The sequence below is a fragment of the Mobula hypostoma genome, chromosome 25 (genome assembly GCF_963921235.1).
Source record: "Mobula hypostoma chromosome 25, sMobHyp1.1, whole genome shotgun sequence".
Lineage (NCBI taxonomy): Eukaryota > Metazoa > Chordata > Chondrichthyes > Myliobatiformes > Myliobatidae > Mobula > Mobula hypostoma.
In genome coordinates, this window is record NC_086121.1 from 21865076 (window position 1) to 21891918 (window position 26843).

A 26843-nucleotide genomic window follows, 5' to 3' on the forward strand; every position below is an offset into this window, starting at 1 on the left:
ATATTGGAGTCAATTGTTAAGGATGTGGCTTTGGGGTACTTGGAGGCACAGTATAAAATAGGCTATGGTTTCCTTAAGGGAATATCTTGCCTAACAATCTGTTAGAATTCTTTGAAGAAATAGCAAGCCAGAATAGAGAAAGGAGAATTGGTGGATGTTGTGTACTTGGATTTTCTGCAGGTTTTGATAAGGAGCTGCACATGAGGCCGCTAAACAAGATTAAGAGTCCAGGGAAATACAGGAATGATAGTAGCATGGATAGAGCATTGGCTGATTGGCAGGAGGCAAAGAGTGGGGAAAAAGAAAGTTTCTTTGAATTGGCTGCTGGTGACTAGTAGGTTCCACAGGGGTCTGTGTTAGGACTACTCCTTTGAACATTGAGGGGGAAATGGATTAGTCAGGATGAAATGGCAGAATGGGCTCGATGGGCTGGATGGCCTAATTGTGCTCCTATGTCTAATGGTCTTAATTGATCATTGCCAAATGTCCTGTGATTAATGTTAAATAGGAGGGTTGCTGAGCAGTGCAACCTGTTGAGCTGGAAGGGCCAGTTCTCAGCTGCGTCTCTAAATAAATAAACTAGAAGACATAGGTTTTGCTCCTGCTATTTGAACAATGTTATTAAACTGGGAAGAGTGCAGAAAAGATTTACAAGGACGTTTTGAAGACACTGGGGACTGAATTATGAGGAGACATTGGACAGGCTAAGATGGTGGAGACGAAGATGTGATCTTATAGATGTTTATAAAATAATGAGGGGGAAAAGATAGGGTGAATGCATTCAGTCGTTTTTTTGGGGTTAGGGAATCAAGAACTAGAGGGCATTGGTTTAAGTTAAGAGGAGAAAGATTTAATATGAACTTGATGGGCAACTTTTTTTTTTAACACAAAGGTTGATCAGTATGGGGAATGAGCTGCCAGAGGAAATAGTTGCAATCATAACTTTTAAAGCATAGTTCGACACTACTACTACGTTGACTCAGGCCAAGGGGGCCAGCGTCGGGCACGATGACGGACTCGCCACTTCTTCCTCTCCCTCATAGTTGGACAGGTAAGCGGATAGCAAAAGGTTATAAAGTTATTGGACAATTGTGAGCAGATTCAACGGGTATCTTGGTCTATATGGACCAGTTGGAGTGAAGGGCCTGTTTCTGTGTTGTATGACTTTGAACCAATTAATACACATCAGAAGCCACATGTAAATAGAAAACGGCGTTCGGAAATCCGAGCGTCGTGAAATAAATTCAATAACAGAAATCATCAATAAAGATTAATGTGGACTCGCCGCGTAATGTACACCAGTATTACAAATCTAAAAGAAAACGGCTGCCACGCCTTTCTGTGAAAGAAAAATTACCCAGAATCCAGATCGAGCCAGAAAGCCCTCTATCTCTGCCGGTTTGGAGGCGAGAACACTGCGCATGTTCGGAAGTAGAAGCGGAGCGGTTGTCAGGGGTGAGATCGTTAGGAAGCGGACAGAAGGCTGGCGGGGTTGATGCAGACAAAGGCAGGTAAAAGCCTTCGGTGTCAGGGCTCGGTTGTATGCAAACTGAGCGTGCAGTTTACTACAGAGGAAACAGTGACATATTTTCAAAGACACTTTATTTTAGTTTGACATTAAAAATCAGTAGGTGCATTTTTATACTATTGGCTGAAGGGAAGTGGGCTGTTGGGCCCTGGCAGTCCCCGACGTTGTTTATATCCCGCTGCAGCCTTTCCCCGTCTACTAGTTGCTGTAAATGCGTGTGCGTTGTCCTCGCCGTGCCGGGTCCACAGGGTGGGTGATTTTGTGTTGTACACAGAAGAGATTCTGCATGTCTCTACCAGAGCCACTCTATGCATTGGTGTCGAGAGCCAAAGAGGCAGTTTGCTAATTTCATTCAGGGAGAGGTGCTATTTCTCTCTCTCTTTTTCGTTTAGGATTGAGCTGGCCAGCTGCGTTTTACTGGTAGGAGACATGATGTACTGTTTCTGTGTTGCAGTTCGCCGACTCTGGGATTAAGTAAGGCAAAAGTCCAGCTTGCCATTTTTGATTTGGTGACAAATATTTCAAATGCCTAAAGTTGGGATGATGCTTGGGTGTGATGCCACCCACTCCACCCTCTCTCAGTGCTCCCTTTCTGTGATCAAGCTGCTCTCTAACTTCGCAGCTATAACCTGCCAGCATGTGCTCCTTCTTACCTCCCTCCCACCCCCATCCATTATATTATATTATTCTGGCTTCTTTCCCTTTGTTTTCCAGTCCGTTCTTGACTTGAAACGTGGAGTGCTTCAAAGTAAATTTATTATCAAAGTACAAACGTACATATGTGTCACAATATACATCCCCGAGGCTTATTTTCTTACAGACATACTTACTAAATCCCCTCCATAGATGATTTCTGGCCTGCTGAGTTCCTCCAGCATTGTGTGTGAGTGTGTGAGTGTGTATGTGTGTATGTTGCTCTGCACTTCCAGCATCTGCAGAATCTCCTGTGTTTATGAGACCTTGCAGCTAAGTTTTTTGGAGAAGGTAAATGAAAAATGTGGGAGAAAAGGGAACAACAAAAAAAAATACAAAGTTGGGACTGTAAATTTACCAAAACCTATAATGGCTAGAATTGGAAATGAAAGTGTGCTGAAAATACTCAGCAGGCCAGATATCTGTGGAGAGGGAAATATTGGCAGTGCTGTCTCAAACTGGAAAAACAGTTTATCTGAGTATCAGTTTCTATGAGTGTAGCTGAAACACCATTGTTAAAGATTGGGCTTCATTGGTATTGAGAGGGAGTGATAGAGACTAAAAAACAGGTTAGTGGGATGAAGAACGGAAGTGACCCGATACTGGAAGTTGCTGATCTTGTGGGCTTCATGAAGGTATTCTACAAAACTTGGTCTATGATCTTCCCCTATTGGATTATAAGACTATATGGGGGATGTTAATTGATGATTACTCAGTTTTCAGTTCCATTTGCAACTCTTCAGCGTGAAGCAGCCCATTGCTGCATCAGCATGACCCACACAGAACTGAGACAAGAAGTGAAATGTTGCAAATAACACTCATCCCGCAAGAGTGGCAGACAGTAAACATGTAATCATCTTTGTGTTATTTCTTTGTCACGTATATCCAGTCATCACAAACCTCACTCGGACCAGCCACGCGCGCGCACGCACACACAAAGAGTCACAAAAGCACAGAGGAGGCAGCATATGCTGCAGTGATTGACTCTCCATCAAATATCTCAAAGACTTTCGCCACTTGCAAGGCTGATCTGGATAGTTCACCATTGCCTGGATGAAGGCAGCTGCAACACTGCTCTCTGAGCGTAATGCCAGTCGGTTAAAACAGGTCTGCTTCGTTAATGTTCCATCCGCTGCAGTTTGAGCCGCCAACAAATGCATTGCAGCCACGCAGGCTATTTCAAACGCTTCTACCACCAAGAGCAACGGCAGCAGGTGCATGGCCACGCACCTCCAACCACAGGTTGCCCTCCGAATCACTCACTGTCCTCACTACAAAATTGATAAGCAGGTGCTGGATATCCGAAGCAACACACGTACAGGGCACTGGAGGAAGCTCAGCAGGCCAGGCGGCATCTATGGAAACGAATAAACAGTCGACACCCTTCATCAGGAATGTGGGGGGAAAAGATGAGAAGTCAGAGCAAGAAGGTGGTGGGGGGGGAGGAAACTCAGCAGGTCAGGCAGCATCTGTGAAAATGAATAAATAATCAACGTTTCAGGCCAAGACCCTTCTTCAGGACTGGAAAGGAAGGGGGAAGAAGCCAGAATAAAAAGGTGGGGAGAGGGAAAGGAAAATAGCTGGCAGGTGAGAGGTGAAGCCAGGTGGGTGGGAAAGGTAAAGGCTGGATAAGGAGGAATCTGATAGGAGAGGAGAGTGTACCATAGGAGAAGGGGAAGGAAAAAATGTGCAAGTGTTCTTGGGTCTAAATCCTATCATTCCTTACCAGCATTGTGGTAGTATCTTCAAGAAAGAACAAGTAATAAGTGCTTATTGTGCCATTACTGAATAATTCCAGCATATTAAACTGCCTTGAGGGCATCTGTCATCAATGCTGTGTGGTCTGGGTAGCCCTTAAATGCAAATTCATATTCTGCTTCAGATCTTCACCAAGCAGAAAATGTATTACGGGCAATGCTCAAGTGGTAGCACAACATTTCTCAATGATTTTATGGAATTTAAAGCAGTCCTCATTCATGTTGTCATTTACTCTGTTTATAATGATTGTGTGGAAATATTTCTTGGGTAAACTCTTCTCACTGCTGGCTGGTGGACTTCAAGGTGAGTGGTCCCAGGTTCAAATCCGGCCAGCTCCAATACCCCACTTTCCATCCATGCTGTGTTGAGCATCGAGCTAGCAACTTGGCCTCATTTAAAAAAAAACACAAAATGCTAAAGAAAGTGCAAGGTTGTCACCCGATGCGTTACAGGGTGCGGAGAGGAATAATAACAACAAACTCTTCTCTAAGGCTGCATCTGTATATCCATGCCACACACATTAAAGTTGCTGGTGAACACAGCAGCCCAGGCAGCATCTCTAGGAAGAGGTACAGTTGACGTTTCAGGCCGAGACCCTTCATCAGGACTAACTAAAAGAAGAGCTAGTAAGAGATTCAAAGGTGGGAGGGGGAGGGGAGATCCAAAATGATAGGAGAAGACAGGAGGGGGAGAGATGGAGCCAAGAGCTGGACAGTTGATTGGCAAAAGGGATATGAGAGGATCATGGGACAGGAGGCCCAGAGAGAAGGAAAAGGGGGAGGGGGGGGAAACCCAGAGGATGGGCAAGGGGTATAGTGAGAGGGACAGAGGGAGAAAAAGGAGAGAGAGAAAAAGAATGTGTATATAAATAAACAACAGATGGGGTACGAGGGGGAGGTGGGGCATTAGCAGAAGTTTGAGAAGTCAATGTTCATGCCATCAGTTTGGAGGCTACCCAGACGGAATGTAAAGTGTTGTTCCTCCAACCTGAGTGTGGTTTCATCTTTACAGTAGAGGAGGCCGTGGATAGACATGTCAGAATGGGAATGGGATGTGGAATTAAAATGTGTGGCCACTGGGAGATCCTGCTTTCTCTGGCGGACAGAGTGTAGGTGTTCAGTGAAATGATCTCCCAGTCTGCGTGGGGTCTCGCGAATATATAGAAGGCCACATCAGGAGCACCAGACGCAGTATATCACCCCAGCCGACTCACAGGTGAAGTGTTGCCTCACCTGGAAGGACTGTCTGGGGCCCTGAATGGTGGTAAGGGAGGAAGTGTAAGGGCATGTGTAGCACTTGTTCCACTTACAAGGATAAGTGCCAGGAGGGAGATCAGTGGGGAGGGATGGGGGGGACGAATGGACAAGGGAGTCGCGTAGGGAGCGATCCCTGCGGAAAGCGGGGGGGGGGGAGGGAAAGATGTGCTTAGTGGTGGGATCCTGTTGGAGGTGGCGGAAGTTACGGAGAATAATATGTTGGACCCGGAGGCTGGTGGGGTGGTAGGTGAGGACCAGGGGAACCCTATCCCTAGTGGGGTGACAGGAAGATGGATCTGTATATCCATTCTCACTGAGCACAGATTGCAATTTGCGCAGGATGGTTCTCTGTGCATGTTCTCTGTGTTCCACTGTCTTTGAACTGGATTGTTTCTTTTGCTGGTACTGCAGGGTAATGAGCATGAATGGCAAATGATAAAGCAAAAGTTTCCTCTGTACTGGCTACCTGTGCCTCTTTGTACGTCCACAGAGTCCCCCAAAAAGGAGGGGGTTTGTGAAACGCTGTTCTCTGGTGCACCGATCTGCCATTGATAGCTGGGCTTGGGACAATGAGTTTGCCTACCTTGGAGTGTGGGTTGTGATGTGTAATCAATGCCAACGTGCTGTGTTTCAGGCCCGATGGAGAAGTTGCAGCAGTCACAAACTGACCCCAGTGCTGAGGACAAGAGTGCCACGCCCAGCCACGACCCAAGGCGCTTCACGTGCGGGGAGTGCGGCAAGAGCTTCAAGCAGCACTGCGACCTGAAGCGACACGGCAGGGTGCACAGCGGCGAGCGGCCGTACTGGTGCCCGGCCTGCGGCAAGCGCTTCAGCACCTCCTACAACTTGCTGATCCACCAGCTGATCCACAGCGGTGAGAAGCAGTACAAGTGCCGGGCTTGCGGCCGGGAGTTCGTGCAGCAGCACCACCTCGTCACCCACCAGCGCACCCACACGGGCGAGAAGCCCTACCCGTGCCCGGTGTGTGGCAAAGCCTTCCGCCAGTCCTCCACCATGATGGTGCACCGGCGAATCCACGGCGAGGAGCGGCCCTACCGCTGCCCTGACTGTGCCAAGAGCTTCAAGACCTCGTCCAACCTGTCTAAGCACCGGCGCATCCACACGGGCGAGCGGCGCTTCGTCTGCGAGGTGTGCTCCCGCCGCTTTCTGCACTCCCACCACCTGACCACGCACCGCCGCACCCACGTGGGCGAGCAGCCTGCCTCCTGCCCTCTCTGCGGCCAGCACTTCGGTGACCCAGAGCAGCTCCTGGCTCACCGCCGGGCGCACGCTGGCGAGCCTCCCTACAGCTGCGAGACCTGTGGCAAAGGCTTTGGCCAGCGCTCCACGCTGGTGCGCCACCGCCGCACGCATACCGGCGAGAAGCCTTACGCCTGCCCCATCTGCGCCAAGACGTTCCGGCAGACTTCCACCATGCAGGTGCACTATCGCACGCACTCTGAGGATCGGCCGTACCGCTGCCTGCAGTGTGGCAAGGGCTTCAAGAGCGCCTCCAATCTGATCGGGCATCATCGTGTACACAGAAGGTAGAGCATCGCCTGACTTGTAATGGACTCATTTTCATCAGGCAGGACTGTGCGATTGTAGAGACAGTGACTCACTGGCTGAGGACTTTCTGAGTGACTAATGACATGGGTGGAGCATTTTAATTTAGTGGATGCCCTCAAATCATTGAGCTTGGGGTATTAACAGCCAGCTAAAGCCAAAGTTTTATAACAAGTGTGAGATGGCACAGTCTTAGGATGTTTCTCTATACGGGCTAGTGCACAACTTTCAAGCACACATTAACTTTTTGAATTGATTGAAAGTCTTTGAATGTCTCATCTTTAAGAACAGGATTGGATGTCCAATCCTTATATACTTCCATTCCCCATCAAGAAGGCCTCAAAGCCCTCCGCCACTTTCTGGACAATAGACCTCACCAGTTCCCCACCACCACGACCCTCCTCTGGTTGGCAGAACTGGTACTCACACTTAATAACTTCTCTTTTAGCTCTTCCCACTTTCTTCAGACCAAGGGTGTAGCCATGGGCACTCGCATGGGCCCCAGCTATGCCTGCCTCTTCGTTGGTTATGTGGAACAGTCTATGCTCCAAACCTATACTGGTACTGCTCCCCAACTTTTCCTTCGCTACATTGACGACTACATTGGTGCTGCTTCCTGCACCCATGCTGAGCTTGTCAATTTCATCAACTTTGCTTCTAACTTTCACCCAGCCCTCAAATTCACTTGGTCCATCTCGGACACTTCTCTCCCCTTTCTCGATCTCTTGGTCTCCATCTCTGGAGACAGACTGTCCACTGACATCTTCTATAAGCCCACTGACTCTCAAAACTACCTCGACTATATCTCTTCCCACCCTGCCACATGCAAAGATGCTATTCCCTATTCCCAGTTCCTCCGTCTCCGCCACATCTGCTCCCAGGATGAGGCTTTCCATTCCAGGACATCTCAAATGTCCTCTTTCTTTAAGGGTCATGGTTTCCCTTCTATCGTCATCAATGACGCCCTCACCCGCATCTCCTCCATTTCCCACACTTCGGCCCTCACCCCATCCCCCCGCCACCACAACAGGGACAGAGTTCCCCTTGTTCTCTCCTACCACCCCACCAGCCTCCGGATTCAGCACGTTATCCTCCACAACTTCTGCCACCTTCAACAGGACCCCACCACTAAGCACATCTTTCCCTCTCCACCCCTCTCCGCTTTCCGCAGGGATCAGTCCCTCCGCAACTCACTGGTCCACACATCCCTCCCCACGGATCTCCCACCCGGCACTTATCCCTGTAAGCGTAAGTGCTACACCTGTCCCTACACCTCCTCTCTTGCCACCATTCAGGACCCCAAACAGTCCTTCCAGGTGAGGCAACACTTCACATGTGAGTCTGTTGGGGTCATCTGTTGTATCCGGTGCTTCCGGTGTGGCCTCCTCTACATCGGTGAAACCTGACGCAGATTGGGGGACTGCTTCGTCGAGCACCTCTGCTCCGTCCGCCACAACAGACAGGATCTTCCGGTCGCCACCCACTTCAACTCTGCTTCACATTCCCATTCGGATATGTCCATACATGGCCTCCTCTACTTCCATGATGAGGCCAAACTCAGGTTGGAGGAGCAACACCTCATATACCGTCTGGGTAGTCTCCAGCCCCTTAGCATAAACATTGAATTCTCCAACTTCCAGTAATTCCCTCCCCCTCCCTTCCCCTATCCCTATTTCACTCTGCCCCCTCCTCCAGCTGCCTATCACCTTCCTCATGGTTCCGCCTCCTTCTACTACCCATTGTGTTTTCCCCTATTCCTCCTTCACCTTTCCTGCCTATCACCTCCCTGCTTCCCTTCCCCCACCCCTTTATCTTTCCCCTTACTGGTTTTTCACCTGGAACCTACCAGCCTTCTCCTTCCCACCCTCCCCCCACCTTCTTTATAGGGCCTCTGCCCCTTCCCCCTACAGTCCTGACGAAGGATCTCGGCCTGAAACGTTGACTGTTTGTTTCCACGGATGCTGCCCGACCTGCTGAGTTCTTCCAGCGTGTTGTGTGTGTTGCTTTAAGAACAGTGATGTACCCAGAAACTTTAAAGCTTGACTTGGTTTTTTGTAGCACTCTTTGGTTCCCTTTCAGGACACCCCAAAATACCTTGCAATGAAAATTTTTTTAATGCAGTCGCTTGCAAAACAATATGTGGGCACCTAGCTCCCTCAAACAGTGATGTGTTAATGAACAGATAATGTGTTTTACTGGTGGTAACTGAGAGATAAATATTTGTTTCTTTGTAAACTGGAATTGGTCTGTGGAACATTCCATGATGCAGACAGAGGCTGGGAAATTCCAAAGCAGAGACTGAGAATGAGAATGGAGCGAAATGTATGTTGATGTTTTTAAAAGTGTGGAGCAATACTTCATACGCCACATGCAATGGATTTGATTGGCTTAGATACTACCACTTTATTTTCAGTTTGACAATTTTATTTGATAGAACATTAGATTTATATGCCACGAGGGGGCATTGTTTTAAGGTGCTTGGAAGTAGGTACAAGGGGGAATGTCAGACGTAGGTTTTCCACACACAGAGTGGTGGGTGTGTGGAATGCACTGTCAGCGAAGGTGGTAGAGGTGGATACAATAGGGTCTTTTAAGGGGCTCTTAGATTGGTACCTTGAGCTTAGAAAAATAGAGGGCTATGCGGTAAGGAAATTCTAGGCAGTTTCTAGAGTAGGTTACATGGTCAGTACAACATCGTGGGCTGAAGGGCCTGTAATGTGCTGTAGATTTCTATGTCTATGTAGATTATTTATTTAAAATTGCTTCACATTTTAAGTTTGTAAGCACAAATTTTTTGAGAAGGTGAAATCTGCAGATGATGGAAATCTGAATGTACTGTGCATTTGGTGTACATACTGTGCTCTCTTCTACACTGGAGAAACCAAATGAAGATGGAAAGATGAGCAGAACACCTCTATCCAGGATGCCACCAACTCTGTGATTTCAGCCACTCTCCGTCACCCTCTATTGCTTCAATTCCAATGTCATCACTTTCCTCCACTGCTCTGATGATGTTTAACGTAAGCTCCACGAACGAGACTCCCTTTTATTTGGACACATTGATGCTGTTGGGCCTGAACATTGAATTTAACAATTTCAATTTACCAACCATTCCCTTTATCTGCTCCATAGATGTGGCTATACGTTTATTTCAATTTGGTGATCTCTTTATAATCCAACTTCATGTTTTTCCTTTTAATTGTCAGTTTGACAAATTAGGTTTGCACCTCATCACAGACTCACCCTCTTCTCTTGACACTCACTCACTCTGCATCTTAATGCAGACTTGTTTTCTCTCCTTCGTTCCAGTCGTTTTTCACCCAAAATGTTGACTCTGTTTCTCTCTCCACAGATGTTTTCAACATTTTTTTTGGTTTTTATCTAAGATCTACTGTTGCTGTAAAGTATTCCCACTCAGACTAGCCGATTGTTTAGCTGCATGATAGCAAGATTTAGCTTGGAGATCAAGGTACATTCATATATTCATACTTGGGAATCAAACATGAAGATAATCCAAGATATGTGAACCAATTTAATGTATTATGAAGTATAAAATGGCCTTTTTAAAAAAGCAAGTTTTCTGATTAAAAACTTCCTTCTTTGAGCCCCATCCTGGTCCCTGAATGTTGAGTAATTAGTGTTGTTGAGTTAGAGTTTGACCCTCTTAGCATTTATCTTGAGAAGTAGGAGCTCTTTAATAAACAAGTGTTAAGACTCTCTACTGTCAGTACAGGTTTAGCAACTTCCCTGCTATAAGGAACTCAGCAGGCCAGGCAGCCTCTATGGAAAAGAGTAGTCGACGTTTCACGCCAAGACCCTTCTTCAGGACTGGAAAAAAAGATGAGGAGTCAGAGTGAGAGGCTGGGCGGAAGGGAGGAAGAAACACAAGGTGATAGGTGAAACCAGAAATGGGGGAAAGGGGTGAAGTAAAGAGCTGGGAAGTTGATTGGTGAAAGAGATACAGGGCTATAGAAGGGGAAATGCAATGGGAGAGGGCAGAAGACCATGGAAGAAAGAAAAGGGGGAGAAACACCAGAGGAGGCGATAGGCAGTAAGGAGATAAGGTGAGAGAAGGAAATGGGAATAGGGAATGGTGAAGGGGTTGACCATTACTGGGAGTTCGAGAAATCAATGTTCATGCCATCAGGTTGGAGGCTACCCAGATGGAATATAAAGTATTGCTGCTCTAACCTGAGTGTGGCCTCACTGCGACAGTAGAGGAAGCCGTGGTCTGACATAGGGGAATGGGAAGTGGAATTAAAATGGGTTGCCACTTGAAGATCCCACTTTTTCTGTTGGACAGAGTGTAGGTGCTCGGTGACGTAGTCTCCCAATCTGCATCAGGTCTCTCCAATATAAGGGAGGCCACACCGGGAGCACTGGATACAGTAGGTGACCCCAGTAGACTCACAGGTGAAGTGTCGCCTCATTTCGAAGGACTATTTGGGGCCCTGAATAGTGGTGAGGGAGGAGGTGTAGAGGCAGGTGTAGCACTTGTTCCGCTTGCAAGGATCATTTCGGGAGGGAGATCATTGGGGAGGCATAAATGCACAAGGGAGTCGTGTAGGGAGCGATCCCTGTGGAAAGAAGAAAGTGAGGTGGAGGGAAAGATGTGCTTGGCGGTGGGACCCTGTTGGAGATGGTGGAAGTTACAGGGAATATGTACTGAACACGGAGACTGGTGGGGTGGTAGGTGAGGACCAGAGGAAACTTATCCCTGGTGGGGTGGTGATAGGATCCCACCCCCCACTTTCTGCAGGGATGGCTCCCTACACGACTGTCTTGTCCATTTGTACCTCCCCACCGATCTCCCCCCGGCACTTATTTTTGCAAACAGAAGAAGTGCTACACCTCCTCCCTCACTACCGTTCAGGCCCCGAAACAGTCCTTCCAGGTGTGGCGACACTTCACCTGTGAGTCTACTGGGGTCATTGACTGTATCCGGCGCTCCCAGTGTGGCCTCCTGTATATCGGGGAGATCCGACAGATTGGGAGACCGCTTTGTTGAGCACCTACGCTCTGTCCACCTGAAAAAGCGTGATCTCCTTCCTAGTAGCCACCCATTGAAATTCCACTTCCCATTTCCATTCCGACATGCCAATCCATGGTCTCCTGTACTGTCACGATGAGGCCACACTCAGGTTGGAGGAGCAACACTTTATGTTCCTTCTGGGCAGCCACCAACCTGATGGCATGAACATCGATTTCTCAAACTTCCAGTACTGCTCCCCCACTTTCTCCTTCACCATTCCCCATTCCCATTTCCCTCTCTTACCTCATCTCCTTCCCTGCCCATCACCTCCCTCTGGTGCTCCTCCCCCTTTTCTTTCTTCCATGGCCTTCTGTCCTCTCCTATCAGATTCCCTTTCCTCCAGCTCTATCTCTCCTTCACCAATCAACTGACCAGCTCTTTACTCCTCCCCACTTCCCCATTTCATCTATCACCTTGTGTTTCTTCCTGCCCTCCCTCTACTTTCTTACTGACTCCTCATCTTTTTCTCCAGTCCTGATGAAGGGTCTCAGCACAAAACTTCAACTGTTTACTCTTTCAATAGATGCTGCCTGGCCTGCTGTGTTGCTCCAGCATTTTGTGTGTGTTGCTTGGATTTCCAGCATTTGCAGACTTTCTCTTGTTTGTGATTCCCTCCTATAAGGTCAGTTTCTTCAATTTTTTGCTGCAGGACTGTCATTCAGCATAACAGTCATCCAGTTAGAAATGTTTTCCAGGGATGGGCGAATCCAGATAAATCTAACCCCAAAGCCTGAGGTCCTATCTCCACATTCAAGGCTGGCTTTGATAAGTCTCTCAGAAGCATGGTAATAGTGGGTGAGATATCTGCTCTTGCACAGTCAGTAATCAAGGTGGGTCTCCCAAGCTTATTACTAAGATAGAGTCATGTACAAAATGCTCTTTGCTTTTTGATCGCCTCAAGTGAGAATCATCTCAATGAACGAACTTGGCACAATCTTTCCTTCTCCATAAAACAGTTTGCTACCTTCTGAAAATTAGCATGTTGAATGATGTGGGCTTGACATCTTTAATAAAACTAATCTGAAGTGACCATCCCATTTTTTTGCAACTCCAAGCCAATCTTTTGCATAATGTGGTTTGGAAGACCTATTGCTTGGCTGACGTGAACTGTAGTCTGTTTGTTTTAATTTGAGTTAAAGGATACATTCCCTGGCATGGTGTTGACATTGCTCAACATTAGCAGTCACATTCATGAGACGGGAGATCAGGGGTTCAAACATCACGCAAGGTCATCCTGGCTGATACTTCGGGTAGAAGCTGGGCTGCATCATCTGGGGTGCTGCTTCAGGGAAGGAAATGAGGAGTGGGATGCATCGCTCTTCTCGGGCGGAGGCACAATAGGTTGAATGGCTACTTTCTGTCCTGTATCATACTTCTTGCAGTGAAATTGTTGCTCTCTTCAGGTAAGACACTGGATGTGCCACATTAATTGGGGGAGGGAAAAGTAGTCATGTGTGAATGTTGTACTGAAGCAATATGACTTCCTAAGATCTCACCAGATGCCTATTTTGTCAGTGAATATTCTAACCCAAGTGCTCTAGTAAGCAACTTAATAAAATAATACAGATGCTTAATCAAAGTAGTAAAAGTCTTATACATCTCTCTGCATTGATAATTTTGGTGTGAGGTAGCTCATTTCACTCACAGTATACCACAATCCTGTGCTTGCTCCTTCATGTCTAGTCAGTTAATACTTCGTTTTTGGTGCATGAGAGTTCAGTGGGAACTGTTTCAGATGTTTCCATCTTGGGTGTAAAAGATAAAATTGAGGTTAGCCCATCGATGTCCGTGCTATTGAGGTCCTGAGGCTTCAGTTCTTTGCATAAAGCCCTTTTCAATTTTTAAGATGTTTCTTGCAAGCTACTTTATTGATCTGAATACCTCAAGTGGCTTGGTTGCTCATTTTTGTGTGACAGTACTTTCACGTTGCATCCTGGGACGATTCCTAGAAAGATACAGCTCAGAAGTAGGCCTTTTGGTCCATTCAGTCTGTCGATCATAAACCACCCATTAACACTAATCCTACATTAAGCCCTTTAAAAACTTTTCCCTCACACTGTCAGTAACTCGCTCTATACTATACTACTCACTTATACTTAGGCTCAATATACAGCACACTGGCCAATTTACCTACTGACCCCTGTGACTTTGGAACCTGGAGGAAACTCGTGGTCACAGGGAAAACATAAAATGAAAGGAAAATTGTAGTTCACCGATCTACCTGAAATGGCACTATATCCTGTGTACAAAGGTCACCTTACTCCATCCACATCATTATCCTCAAGTAGCTCCATTATCAACTACATTAGACTTCTCTTGGAGCATTGTCAATCAGTTCCAGGTCCCATTTCCGTTATAGAGTGAAACTGCGGGAACATATTTTATAGAAAACCTTGTGTTGCGTAAACTTGCCTTCATTTGTAGTCTGAATGTAAGTCCACATTCTAGTTATGAGAAATACTTTCAAATCCAGTCACTTTTACCTATTTTTATTTTACCAGATAATTTCCATTAAATGGTTATCAGTAAAACCCATAGATTACTGTTCTTTGGCAATTGTGGGCCATTATCATCATTATATGCCATGTCATATGATGCAGATGATCATGAATGGTCTTGGCAAATTTTTCTACAGAAAGTGATTTGCCATTGCCTTCTTCTGGACAGAGTCTTTACAAGACAGGTGACCCCCCAATCATTATCAATATTCTTCAGAGATTGTCTGCCTGGCGTCAGTGGTTCCATAACCAGGACAGGTGATATGACCATGCACCACCTGCTCCCATGGCTTCACATAACCAGGATTAAGGTCTAACCTTGCCCAAAGGTGGCCTGCAGGCTAGCGGAGGGGAGGGAAGGAGTGCCTTACATCTCCTTTGATGGAGATGTATCTCCACCCCACCAATTATGGGTACAAAATAAATATCCACCACCAGTTGAAGGAATAGAAATAACTGCTTCCATTCCAGTGGGTGAATGAGAGAGTATTTTTAAACAACTCTTTCTGAAAATTTCCTTTACTCATTGCATAGATACACCTACAATAACGAAGCCTAATTTCTTTGTAAGAAATAGAGCTGTGAAAATTCCCCACTGAAAGCTACCGAACTAATAATTTACATTTTGTGAGGCTGATATTTTCTTATATATTGATATTATTTTTGAGCATTTGCATAAACTTCCCCTGTTTTTGGATGTGGGTAGCACAGTCAAATTGTTAAATTATTGTGCACTTTCTCCTCAAAGCTCAACTCCTACAGTAGTATTTTCAGTATTATAATATATTTTCCAGTAACTCAATAAGGTTTCAAGAAAAGATGCTGAGTGTTAAACTATTTAGGCTAATATTGTCATTCCTGTCTCCATATTGCTTATGATTCAACGAATAGTAACTATACACCACAGCCTGGTACTGATTCCTGGCATTTGCTGAAGTGGCTCTGTAGTCTGAGTTATCGGAACCTGTGATTAGTTTAGTAAAATTGGAATCAGGTTTAATATCACAGGCATATGATGTGACGTTTGTCAACTTTACGGCAGCAGTACAATGTAATACATGATAAATAAATACAGAGAAATGGGTGCAAACTGAAGCCAGAGTTGGTTATGAATGATGCGTAGGAAGCTAATGGTGGGAGGAGGCACGGAGTGTATGGTTAATTTCCTGTTTGAGTCACTCAAAGGCTCCTTTTATTCTATCTGAAAATAATCGTGTCCCAGTCTGGTCTCTCTATTTAGATGAGGCCACAAAAGGAATTTTACAAAGCATCACCAGTTTGATCACTGGGATAGACATATTGTCGAATGAGGAGTGATTGAGCAGTCTGGGCCTGAAATCTTCAGAACTGAGCAATTAGAGATTATCTCATTGAAATGTACAAATATTTACAATACAGGAATGAACAATCATGGTGCTAATTTAAACGAATCCCATTTGTTACATGTGATCCAGTCTCTAATTCCTGCCTGCTCATGCATCTAATTAAATGCCTCTTAAATGTTGCTATCGTATCTCCTCCTACCATCTCCCCGGCAGTGCATTTCAGCCACTGACTGCTCTGTGTAAAAGAAAAACTCACTACCTTTAAACTTCTCCCCCTCTCATTTTAAAGCCATGGCCTGTAGTATTTGTTCTTTAACATTTCCACTCTTAGAAGAAAAAGGCTGTCACTATCCACCTTGTCTGTCTTCTTCCCAGGCCCTTGGCTCCCAGTGGAGCACAGGCTGTCGATGGACTGGTTGGAGTTCATCAATGTTTCTGTAATCCATTACCTTATTATCCACTGCACAGGGAATTGGCCTATACAGCTTCACCAGAGCCCTGTTAGCCGGCCTTTGGGAGGCATCTACCTTGTCTATGCGGCTCAAAATTTTATATGCTTCTATCATGTCATTCCTCAGCTTTCCGACACTCCAGTGAAAACAACCTAAGTTAGTATAAACTCTTGCTTATAGCTGATACAGTCCAATCCTGGCAATGTTGATTAACCTCCTTTGTGCCGCCTTTAAAGCCTCCACTTCCTTTCCATGGCATGGTGACCAGAAATACACATAATTTTCCAAATGTGGCATAAACTTATACAGCTGTAATACTTTTATACCCCTTGCCCACACCAATGGAAGCAAGTAATCTATATGCTTCTTTACTACCTTTTCCACTACTGTTGCCACTTTCAGGGAGTTATGGACACGCATAGCTCCTTGAAAGATCCCTCTGTGCATCTAACCTAAGGGTCCTGCCATTCACTGTATATTTTACTCTTGCATTTTACATCCCAACTGAGGTTCTAGAGGACTGGAGGGTTGCAGATGTTGTTCCCTTATTGAAGAAAGGGAGTAGAGATAGCCCAGGAAATTATAGACCAGTGAGTCTTACTTCAGTTGTTGGTAAGTTGATGGAGAAGATCCTGAGAGGCAGGATTTATGAACATTTGGAGAGGTATAATATGATTAGGAATAGTCAGCATGGCTTTGTCAAAGGCAAGTCATGCTTTACGAGCCTGATTGGATTTTTTGAGGATGTGACTAAACACATTGAAGGTAGAGCAGTAGATGTAGTGTATATGGATTTCAGGAAGGCATTTGCTAATATACCACCTACAAGGCTTATTGAGAAAGTAAGGAGGCATGGGATCCAAGGGGACATTGCTTTGTGGATCCAGAACTGATTTGCCCACAGAAGGCAAAGAGTGGTTGTAGATGGGTTATATTCTGCATGGAGGTCAGTGACCAGTGGTGTGCTTCAGGGATCTATTCCAGCACCCCTTCTCCTCGTGATTTTTATAAATGACTTGGATGAGGAAGTGGAGGGATGGGTTAGTAAATTTGCTGATGACACAAAGGTTGGGGGTGTTGTGAATAGTGTGGAGGGCTGTCAGAGGTTACAGCAGCACATTGATAGGATGCAAAACTGGGCTGAGAAATTGCAGATGGAGTTCAACCCAGATAAGTGTGAGGTAGTTCATTTTGGTAGGTCAAATATGGCAGAATATAATATTAATATAGACGTGTATATTGGCAGTGTGGAGGATCAGAGGGACCTCGGGGTCCGAGTCCATTGGACACTCAAAACTGCTGCGCAGGTTGGCTCTGTGGTTAAGAGGGCATACGGTGCATTGGCCTTCATCAACCATGGGATTGAGTTTAAGAGCCGAGAGGTAATGTTGCAGCTATATAGGACCCTGATCAGATACCACTTGGAGTACTGTGCTCAGTTCTGGTTGCCTCACTACAGGAAGCATGTGGAAACCATGGAAAGGGTGCAGAGAAGATTTACAAGGATGTTGCCTGGATTGGGGAGCATGCCTTATGAGAATAGGTGGAGTGAACTTGGCCTTTTCTCCTTGGAGTGGTGGAGGATGAGGGGTGACCTGATAGACGTGTATAAGATGATGAGAGGCATTGATATTGTGGATAGTCAGAGGCTTTTTCCCAGGGCTGAAATGGCTAGCACAAGAGCACCCAGTTTTAAGGTGCTTGGAAGTAGGTACAGAGGAGATGTCATGGGTAAGTTTTTTTATGCAGAGTGGACAGTGTGTGGAATGGGCTGCTGACAATGGTGGTGGAGGCAGATACGATAGGGTCTTTTAAGAGACTCCTGGATAGGTACATGGAGCTTAGAAAAATAGAGGGCTATGGGTAACCCTAGGTAATTTCTAAGGTAGGGACATGTTTGGCACAGCTTTGTGGGCCGAGGAGTCTGTATTGTGCTGCAAGTTTTCTATGTTTTATCCTGGTACATCCTCGAGGTTTTCCTTTTTGCACTCAACAACCAGAAGGTGGCAGAAGGAAATGTACTGTTTTTCCATCATGGTCACATAGTGCCAACATTGAAAGCTTTCAGACTGGTCAAGATGTGGAACTCTCCCTTCATTTTGATCAGTAACACACTTCCAGCCAGAAACTTTGCTGTTGACTGACAATTATACTCACCCCATCCATATATGTTTGTAAATATATCAAGATGTAGTCGCGCGCAAACGCACTACTAAAGAAACACACGGAGGCAGAGAGAGCTGAACTCAGAATGTCTTTACTGATTCAAAATCGTGCGCTTTAATCTCCCCTCCCATGGGCCCCTGCGACCCGCAGGGCAGACGTGACGTCAGACTGTCCCCAGAAGCTCCGCCCCGAGCAGGTAGTTCCAAACGCGCTACCGCGTGTCTACCCGCGGCTCCCCGATGGCGGTTCGAGTCCGGCGTGTGCGGGCCGCCACACCCCCCCATCCCCCAGAAACGTCCATCGGGGAGTGGAGCCCCTAGTCTGTGTGCCTTGCCTGGGTGGCCGGCCTTGCCGGCGCGGTGCGGGTACCCTCACTGGTTGCTTAATGTCCAAGTGCGCCGGTTTGAGGTGGTCCACTGTAAAAGTCTCTTCCCGGCTACCCACCTCCACGACACACGTGGTTCTGTTGTGCTGGATCACCTTGAAGGGTCCCTCGTACGGCCGCTGTAGAGATGACCTGTGCATGCCCCTGCGAATAAAAACATACTCACAGTCTCAGAGGTCTTTAGGGGTGAAGGATGGCGTGGGACCATGCCTGGAGGTCGGGACCGGTGCCAGGGTCCCTACCTTGTCCCGCAGCCTCGTTTGCACTACTGTTGGAGTTTCTTCTAAACCTCGGGCCTCTGGTACGAACTCGCCTGGGACCATCGGGGGGCGCCGTAGACCAATTCTGCCGAGGAGGTGTCCAGGTCCTCCTTGGGGGCTGTGCGGATGCCCAGAAGGACCCAGGGAAGCTCATCTGTCCAGTTGGGGCCCCTGAGGTGCGCCATCAGGGCCAACTTGAGATGCTGGTGGAATCACTCTACCAAACCGTTGGACTGGGGATGGTACACAGTGGTGTGATGCAGCTGGGTGCCCAGGAGCTGCACCAGTGCTGTCCACAAACCAGGCTTGATGTCGGCGGTGATGTCTGTTGGGAGGCCGAACCTGGCGATCCAGTTTGCAATGAGCGTCCTGGCGCAAGACTCAGTGGACGTGTCTGCGAGTGGTACAGCTTCCGGCCACCTGGTGAACCTGTCTACCATGGTAAAGATATACCTGGCAGGGGGCCAACGATGTCCACGTGGATGTGTTGGAACCTCCTGTGCATCGGCTGGAACTGCTGGAGGGGAGCCTTCACATGCTGCTGGAATTTGGTGGTCTGGCAGTGTACGCAGGTCCTGGCCCAGTGTCCGACCTGTTCGCGCAAACCGTGCCAGATGAATCTGTCTGCTACCAGCTTGATGGATGGGTGGACCAGGTTGTGCAGCGTGTCGAACACCCGGCGCCTCTATGCTGCTGGTACCACGGGTCGGGGTTTGCCGGTAGACATGTCGCACAGGAGTCGATCCGCTGTTGGGCTGATGGAGACGTCCTCCAACTGGAGCCCCGAAATGGCGGTGCGGTAAGCCGGGATCTTGGTGTCCGACCGTTGTGCTTCTGCCAGTGCTGCGTAGTCTATTCCTGAGAACGATTTGCCTACTGAGTGGAGGCAGGGGCGAGACAGTGTGTCGGCGATGACATTGTTCTTCCCTGCGATGTAGCGGACGTCTGTGGTGAGTTCTGAAATAACGGACAGGTGCCTCTGCTGCCGAGCCGACCATGGGTCCGATACCTTGGCCAGTGCGAAGGTGAGGGGCTTGTGGTCTGTATACACAGTGAACTTCCTTCCCTTGAGGAAGTACCGGAAATGCCGGACAGCCAGGTAGATCGCTAGCAACTCTCTGTCGAAAGCGCTGTACTTCACCTCTGGTGGCCATAGGTGGAGGCTGAAGAAAGCGAGTGGTGGCCACTGGTCCTCAACGAGCTGCTCCAGGACTCTGCCAACTGCCGTGTTGGAAGCGTCGACTGTGAGTGCCCTGGGTACATCGACTCTCGGGTGCACTAGGAGGGCCGCCTTTGCCAGCGCCTCCTCGGCCTGCTCGAACGCCTCCATGGACTCCGCGTCCCATGCCACCTCTTTGGCCTTGCCGGCCATCAGGCTGAACAAGGGTCTCATGATGCGTGCCACCGCCGGCATGAATTAATGATGAAAGTTGACCATCCCTACAGACACCTGCAGGCCCTTGACCGTGCTGGGCTTGGGGAACTGGCAGATGGCCTGGACCTCGTCCAGTGGGGGAACTGTGCCATGTCGGTTGACTCTGTGGCCCAAGAAATCCATCTCCGTCAGCCTGAACTGGCACTTTGCTGAATTGATTGCCAGTTCGTGGTCGCTCAGGCGTTGGCAGAGCTGGCGCAAATGTGCCACGTACTCTTGGTGCGAACTGCTGGCCACCAGGATATGGTCCAAGTAAATGAAAACGAAATCCAGGCCGTGTCCCACCGAGTCCATGAGCCTTTGGAAAGTTTGGGCTGCATTCTTGAGACCAAAAGGCATCCTCAGGAATTCGAACAAGCCGAACGGGGTGACGAGGGCTGTGTTGGGCGCATCGTTGGGGTGCACTGGCATCTGATGGTATCCCCTGACCAGGTCGATTTTCGAGAAGATGGTTGCTCCGTGCAGGTTCGCCGTGAAGTCCTGGATGTGGGATACTGGGTATGTGTCAGCGGTTGGGGCATGGTTGAGCCTTCTGTAGTCGCCGCAGGGCCTCTATCCTCCAGTGAACTTGGGCACCATGTGCAGCAGAGATGCCTACGGGCTGTCTGAGCGGCATGCAATTCCCATCTCTTCCATCTTACGGAACTCTTCCTTGGCGAGGTGGAGCTTGTCGGGTGGGAGCCTGCGAGCTCGGGCATGCAGCAGCGGTCCTTGTGTGGGGATGTGGTGCTGCACGCCGTGCTTGGGGTCGGCCGTGGAGAACTGCGGGGTGACTATGGAGGGGAATTCCGCCAACACCCTGGCGAATTCATTACCCGAGAGGGTCACGGAATCCAGGTGGAGGACCGGTAGCTTGGCTTCTCCAAGCTGGAAAGTCTGGAACATCTCGGCGTGGACCAAACGCTGGCCTTTTAGGTTGACCAGGAGGCAGTTGGCTCATAGGAAATCTGCCCCGGTAGTGGCTGTGACACCGCTGCCAACGTGAAAGTCCAAGTGAAACGGCTGGACCCAAAATGCAGTGAGATAGTTCATGGGCCGTATGTCCGAATACTGGTGCCATTTGCAGCGGTGAGTTCAGGTCCTGGGACCGCGTTACGAGTGTCCATGTTTGAGGGGGGGAGTACGCTGACTTCGGCCCTGGTATCTACCGGGAAGTGCTGCCCAGAGTGTCGGTCCCAGAGGTACAGGAGGCTGTCTCGGTGGCTAGCCGTCGTAGCCATTAGCGACGGCTGGCCCCGGCATTTCCTGGAAAAGTACATGGTGGACGGCAGCGGCGCGCACCTGAGCCCCAACTTTGGTGATAGAAACACCATTGTTCCGAACTTTAATCCTTTTCCCCCATGGGTCTTGACGGCTTCGGTTGCAGTGCCTGGGCTTTGGGGTGCGCGATCGTGGCTGGGCCAGTGGAAGCTGCTCTACATTGCTTGCTCTGCCAAAGGACATCTGCTTTAGCTGCGACCTCGAATGGGTCGCTGAAATCCTCACTCGCAAGGAGGAGGCGAATGTCCTCTGGCATTTGTTCGAGGAACAACTGTTCAAATAAAAGGCACGGCTCATGGCCGTCTATGAGCGCCAGCATATCATTCATGAGCTCAGATGGCGCGGATCAGGAGCGCCTTAAGCTTAGTGTACTTGTCCTCCTTTGGTGGCTGGCATAGGAAGTCTATGATCCGGCCTGCTGTCTCCTGATCGAGCGTGCTGACCACATAGTAGTACTGCGTGGCGTGGGCTGTAATGTCTCTGATATTGAACTGGGCCTCAGCCTTCTCGAACCAGACGTGGGGCTGAGTGGCCCAGAAAGTCAGGAGCTTTAGAGAGACAGCGCTGTGCGAGTTGCTCGAACTCATGGCTGGGCGCTGAGTCGCCGGCTTCAGATGCCGTCTGGAATGTCGGGGTCACTAATGTAGTCGTGCACAAACGCGCTACTAAAGAAACACATGGAGGCAGAGAGAGCTGAACTCAGAATGTCTTTACTGATTCAAAAATGTGCGCTTAAATCTCCCCTCCCATGGGCCCTTGCGACCCGCGGGGCGGACGTGACATCAGACTGTCCCCGGCAGGTCCGCCCTGAGTGGGTAGTTCCAAACGCGCTACCGTGTGTCTGCCCGCGGCTCCCGATGGCGATTTGAGTCCCGCGTGTGCGGGCCATCACAAAGAGAAAATTGATTTTTTGTGATGAATCCTAATAAAAGATGTGGCCTTTAAGTTTGGTGAAAATGAACTGCTAATGAAGCCACTTCAAAATCAAGCAACAAGTGATGTACTGTTGAATCACAAAAATCAGACACAATGAAAGAGAGTAAGCAGAACTGTTTTCCCAAAATAATTCAGACACTCCAGTTTTTCTTGTCACAATCATCAATGACAACTTTTTAATTCCATATTTTGTTATCAGTTTAAATCCCCCAGCTCACATCTCCAGATCTTTAGTCTGGGCCCCTAGGTTACAAATCCAGTGATTACTCTATGATTTCAAGGGCCCAAGGCTGAAAGCCCATTGGATTTGCATACTGGCACCTTCTGTACTTTTTTACTTTTTCACAGTAAATCTTTGTCAACATGCTGCAGATTTCCATGATATTTACAGTCAAAGGCATATTCTGGTATTAAGACCTTCATTTACAGATTAAAGGTGTACAGATGTTTTATGAACTACAGCTTCATCTTATTGACTCGAGAAGACAAAAGGAATGGTGGATAATATTCCCATACTTTCAACATGCATTATAATTTTAACATTGAATGAACAGCAGATATACTGACACAGAGACTGCCTGGACCACCCATTATCACTGAGGCACCTTGTTCAGATGTGACAATATAGATCAAACAACCTCACAAACATCTGATAATTTACATCTTAATTGGGAGAGCTCCTATGGATCAGTCAAGCACAATCTGATCTGATTATACTTTACAGCTAGCATCCCAAACTTTTCCATCACAGTCTACAGGTATGTCCAGACTCACCAAATGTGACAGCACAGTGGTTTAAATTGGAGTCCTCAAATTGATTCCACACCCTGTGAAGCCTCGTGACGTAAGACCGTAAGACAAAGGAGCAGAATTGGACCATTTGGCCCACCATTCCATCATGGCTGATCCATTTTTCATCTCAGCCCCAACCTTCTGCCTTCTCCCCATATCCCTTCATGCCCTGACCAAGCAAAAATTATCAACCTCTGCCTTGAATATATCCAATCAGTTGTTGTCCACAGCTGTGTCCTCTGTTCTTAAACTCTTCCACCATAGGAAACATCCTCTCCACATCCACTCTATTAAGGCCTTTCAATATTCGATAGGTTTCAATGAGGTCACCCCTCATTCTTCTGAATTCTAGTGAATACAGGCCCAGAGCCAAAAAAGCGTTCTTTATATGACAAAGCTATTCAATCCTGAAATCATTTCTGTGAACTTCCTTTGAACCCTCTGCAGTATCAGCACATCCTTTCTAAAGGGCCCAGAACTGCTTCCCATACTCCAAGTGAGGCCTCACCAGTGCTTTATAAAGCTTCAACATTACATCCTTGCTTTTATATTCTAGGTTACCCATGTGTAAGAAATCCCCTCTTATCCCTCAGCAAATAATTAACAATGAGCAACAATTGGAAGAAACAGTGAAAGAGCAAGGGCACAAGAAGTTTTCTCGATGGGGCTATCACTGATCTACTGTTGGATGAGAGCTGAAGAGCAAAGCTGACAGGTTACATTTGTGGCAAGAGTACAAATGAAGTGGAGGGGAAAAATCTATTCTGACCTTTTCCTCACTGATCTATCTTAGCACTGATAGAAGTGCTAATTCTTGTGGATTGTGTTGACACATATGCATTGTGATATGTGACAACACAATCATGCTAAACGGGATTGACTCAGAACAAAGCTGGCAGTTCAGAAGTAGGCATCATCAAGTCGGATCATCAGCAGCAGGAATGTGCAATCCACAACTTCGTAGCCCAGCGTGGCCCTCATTCTCCCATTACTAACAACGAGGAATGCCGAGTGCACTCTGGGATCAGTACCAGCTGAGCAGAGAAAATGAGCTGCCTGTTGGTGAAACTACACATGGCATGAACAAGACACAGCTGAGTAATTCCTCAATTCACCGTGGCTGTACACTTATGCCATATCTAGCCATGAATGGTGATAGACAATTAGATAATGAGGGAGGACATTCCAAAAGTATCTATCCTCAGCAAAGACAAGTGAGCATTAAAGGTCCATTACAGCTTCATAGAAGCCAGAATTCAGAAATTCAAATCACTTTGTGATATCAGGAAATGAAATATTGGATGCAGCAAAGACAAGCTCCAGAATTAGCTGCTTTAACTCAAACCAAGCTGGTTTAATGCAGTTACAACACTGGCTCCTACCAACATTGTTGTAATTACCCAGGCATAGAAGAAAAAAAGCACAGAACAAATCCAGTCCAGCTAATTACAAACCACAAATTAACTCCCAGTCAACAGAGAAAGTATTGGAAGGTGGCAACATCTTATCCCCTTGTCTTACCTTACCTCCTCAAACCCACTGTGGGTTATACCAGATCCACTCTACTCTGGAGCTCACTACAGCCTTAGTTCACATAACTATATTGTGAAATGCAAGTGATTGCCCTTGACATAATTGTAGCATCTATGTGTGGTATTAAAGAGACCCAGAAGAAACTAAAGTCAATGGATATCAAAGAGAAAGCACTCCAATAATTAGACAAAGGAGGAATGGTTTCAATCATCCCAGCACTAGGACATCACAGCAGAAGTTTCTTTGGGCATTGGGTTCGGCCCAATGATCCTCAACTGTTTTTCTAATGACTTTCTTTCCATTACCAGACGTAGCATTGTGGAACAATCAGCAAACATTGTTCAATCCCATTCACAACTCACTTGTAACAAGACCTAGATAACATTCAGGCATGGATGGATAACACTCACACCTCAAGGTGATGGGATATCATCTCCAACTCCTGATATTCAGTGCTAGTATCATCACCGAGGCCCGCTGTCAATATTTTGCTTGTTACTCTTAATGAGACTATCTGTATAATACTGTATCTATAACTGCTGATGATTTGCTCAACACCGCAAAGCCCTTTCACTATCTACAAGGCACATAGCTGGAGTATGATGGAATACTCTTCACTTCCCTGGATGAGCGCAAGACTCAAGAAATTTGATACCATCAACATCAAAGTAGCCTGCTTGATTGGCATTTTCCGGTATAAACATTTAAACCCTTCACCTTCAGGAAGGCATAGCCGCATTGTGTGCTACCTGAAAAATGCATTGAGGTTCCTTGGCCCAAAACTCTTAATCCCGTGACCTCTCGTACCATGGAGAACCTGCCTGAGGTTTCCACTGCAAATTGCAGAGCATACTAAACTGCAAATCTGTTGCTGCTCCTTCAGCGCTTGAGTCTAAATTCTTAAACTTAGTTCCCAACATTTTGAGAGTTCCTTAATCAGAAGCACTACACTAGTTCAGGAGTTTGGCTTACCTTAACAAATTAGTAACTGACAGTAATTACTGTACTGCTCTCACCATTGACACAACATTTTGAAAAAAGGAACTATTATAAATAAAGCAAGCCATTGTTCAGTCTTCAATGTATATCAGAATTCTCTGTCATACAAAGCAAGATAATGATGATTCAGTCACTCAAGGAAAGCTCATAAAATTTAACATAGAACGTAGATCAGTACAGCACAGGAACAGACCCTTTGGCCCGCAATGTTGCACCAAACCAGCTGAAAAGCAAATCACAAACACCCAATACTAATACCACCACCATGTCCATATCCCTCTATCTTCCTTACATCCATGCACCTCTCTAAACATCTCTTAAAAGCCTCTAAGGTGCTTGCCTCTACCACTATACCAGGCATTCTCCACACAAGTAAAAGAACTTACCCCTCACATCCCCCTTGAACCTAACCCCTCTCACCTTCAATGCACGCCCTCTGGTATTAGACATTTCAACCTGGGAAACAGATACTCTCTGTCCACTCTATATATGCCTCTCATTTTCACACAATTATTTCTCTTTTTTTTCCAGAATGAGGTACTTATTGGCTTTTATCCTACTTACCAAAAAATAAACAATATATAAAGGATTGAAATGGTTTTCAGTCTATTAAAATAAGAAACAAAAGTTAAAGCAAATACATAGGCTCTTTATGGTCTGAGAAGTTCAATGTATAATCCTTATTCCTAATGAGGTCCGATAAAAAGTGATAGAACATATTATCCCTGAGAGATTGTTGAACCAGTTTCTTCATGTTTACATTTCAATTCAGGCAAGTGTATTTACTTGTGAACTTGAAAATTAGTCGAGGATTGTCCACACTGAAAATAGATCAGTTTTTCACTTGTACTGATGTGAAGTCATTGAATTCTTCCTGCACAGGAACTGGAGATTTTGTGTAGTTTCTGTATCCAAAACAGCATTGGAAACCTGTAAAATTTCACATTTATTACAAGATGGAATTTTCAA

At 46.9% G+C, this 26843-nt stretch overlaps 2 protein-coding genes across 4 annotated transcripts in view; one reads left to right on the top strand and one right to left on the bottom strand.

Annotated features, from left to right (window-relative positions):
* Positions 1–1443: 1443 nt before the first annotated feature.
* LOC134337758 (zinc finger protein 239-like) overlaps positions 1444–26843 on the top strand; it is a 53767-nt gene continuing 28367 nt past the window's right edge. For both annotated transcript variants that reach the window (XM_063032989.1, XM_063032990.1), the window contains exons 1-2: positions 1444–1511; positions 5870–6782. In XM_063032989.1, the coding sequence (XP_062889059.1) occupies positions 1496–1511; positions 5870–6782 (929 nt within the window). In that variant the 5' untranslated portion in view covers positions 1444–1495. The remainder of the gene's footprint in view (positions 1512–5869; positions 6783–26843) is intronic.
* The window catches only part of LOC134337760 (tumor necrosis factor receptor superfamily member 5-like), a 42086-nt gene continuing 30785 nt past the window's right edge, over positions 15543–26843 (bottom strand). The window contains exon 7 of one of the 2 annotated variants that reach the window (XM_063032992.1): positions 15543–26804. In XM_063032992.1, the coding sequence (XP_062889062.1) occupies positions 19132–20073 (942 nt within the window). In that variant the 5' untranslated portion in view covers positions 20074–26804 and the 3' untranslated portion in view covers positions 15543–19131. The remainder of the gene's footprint in view (positions 26805–26843) is intronic. The other variant, XM_063032993.1, reaches the window with a different exon arrangement.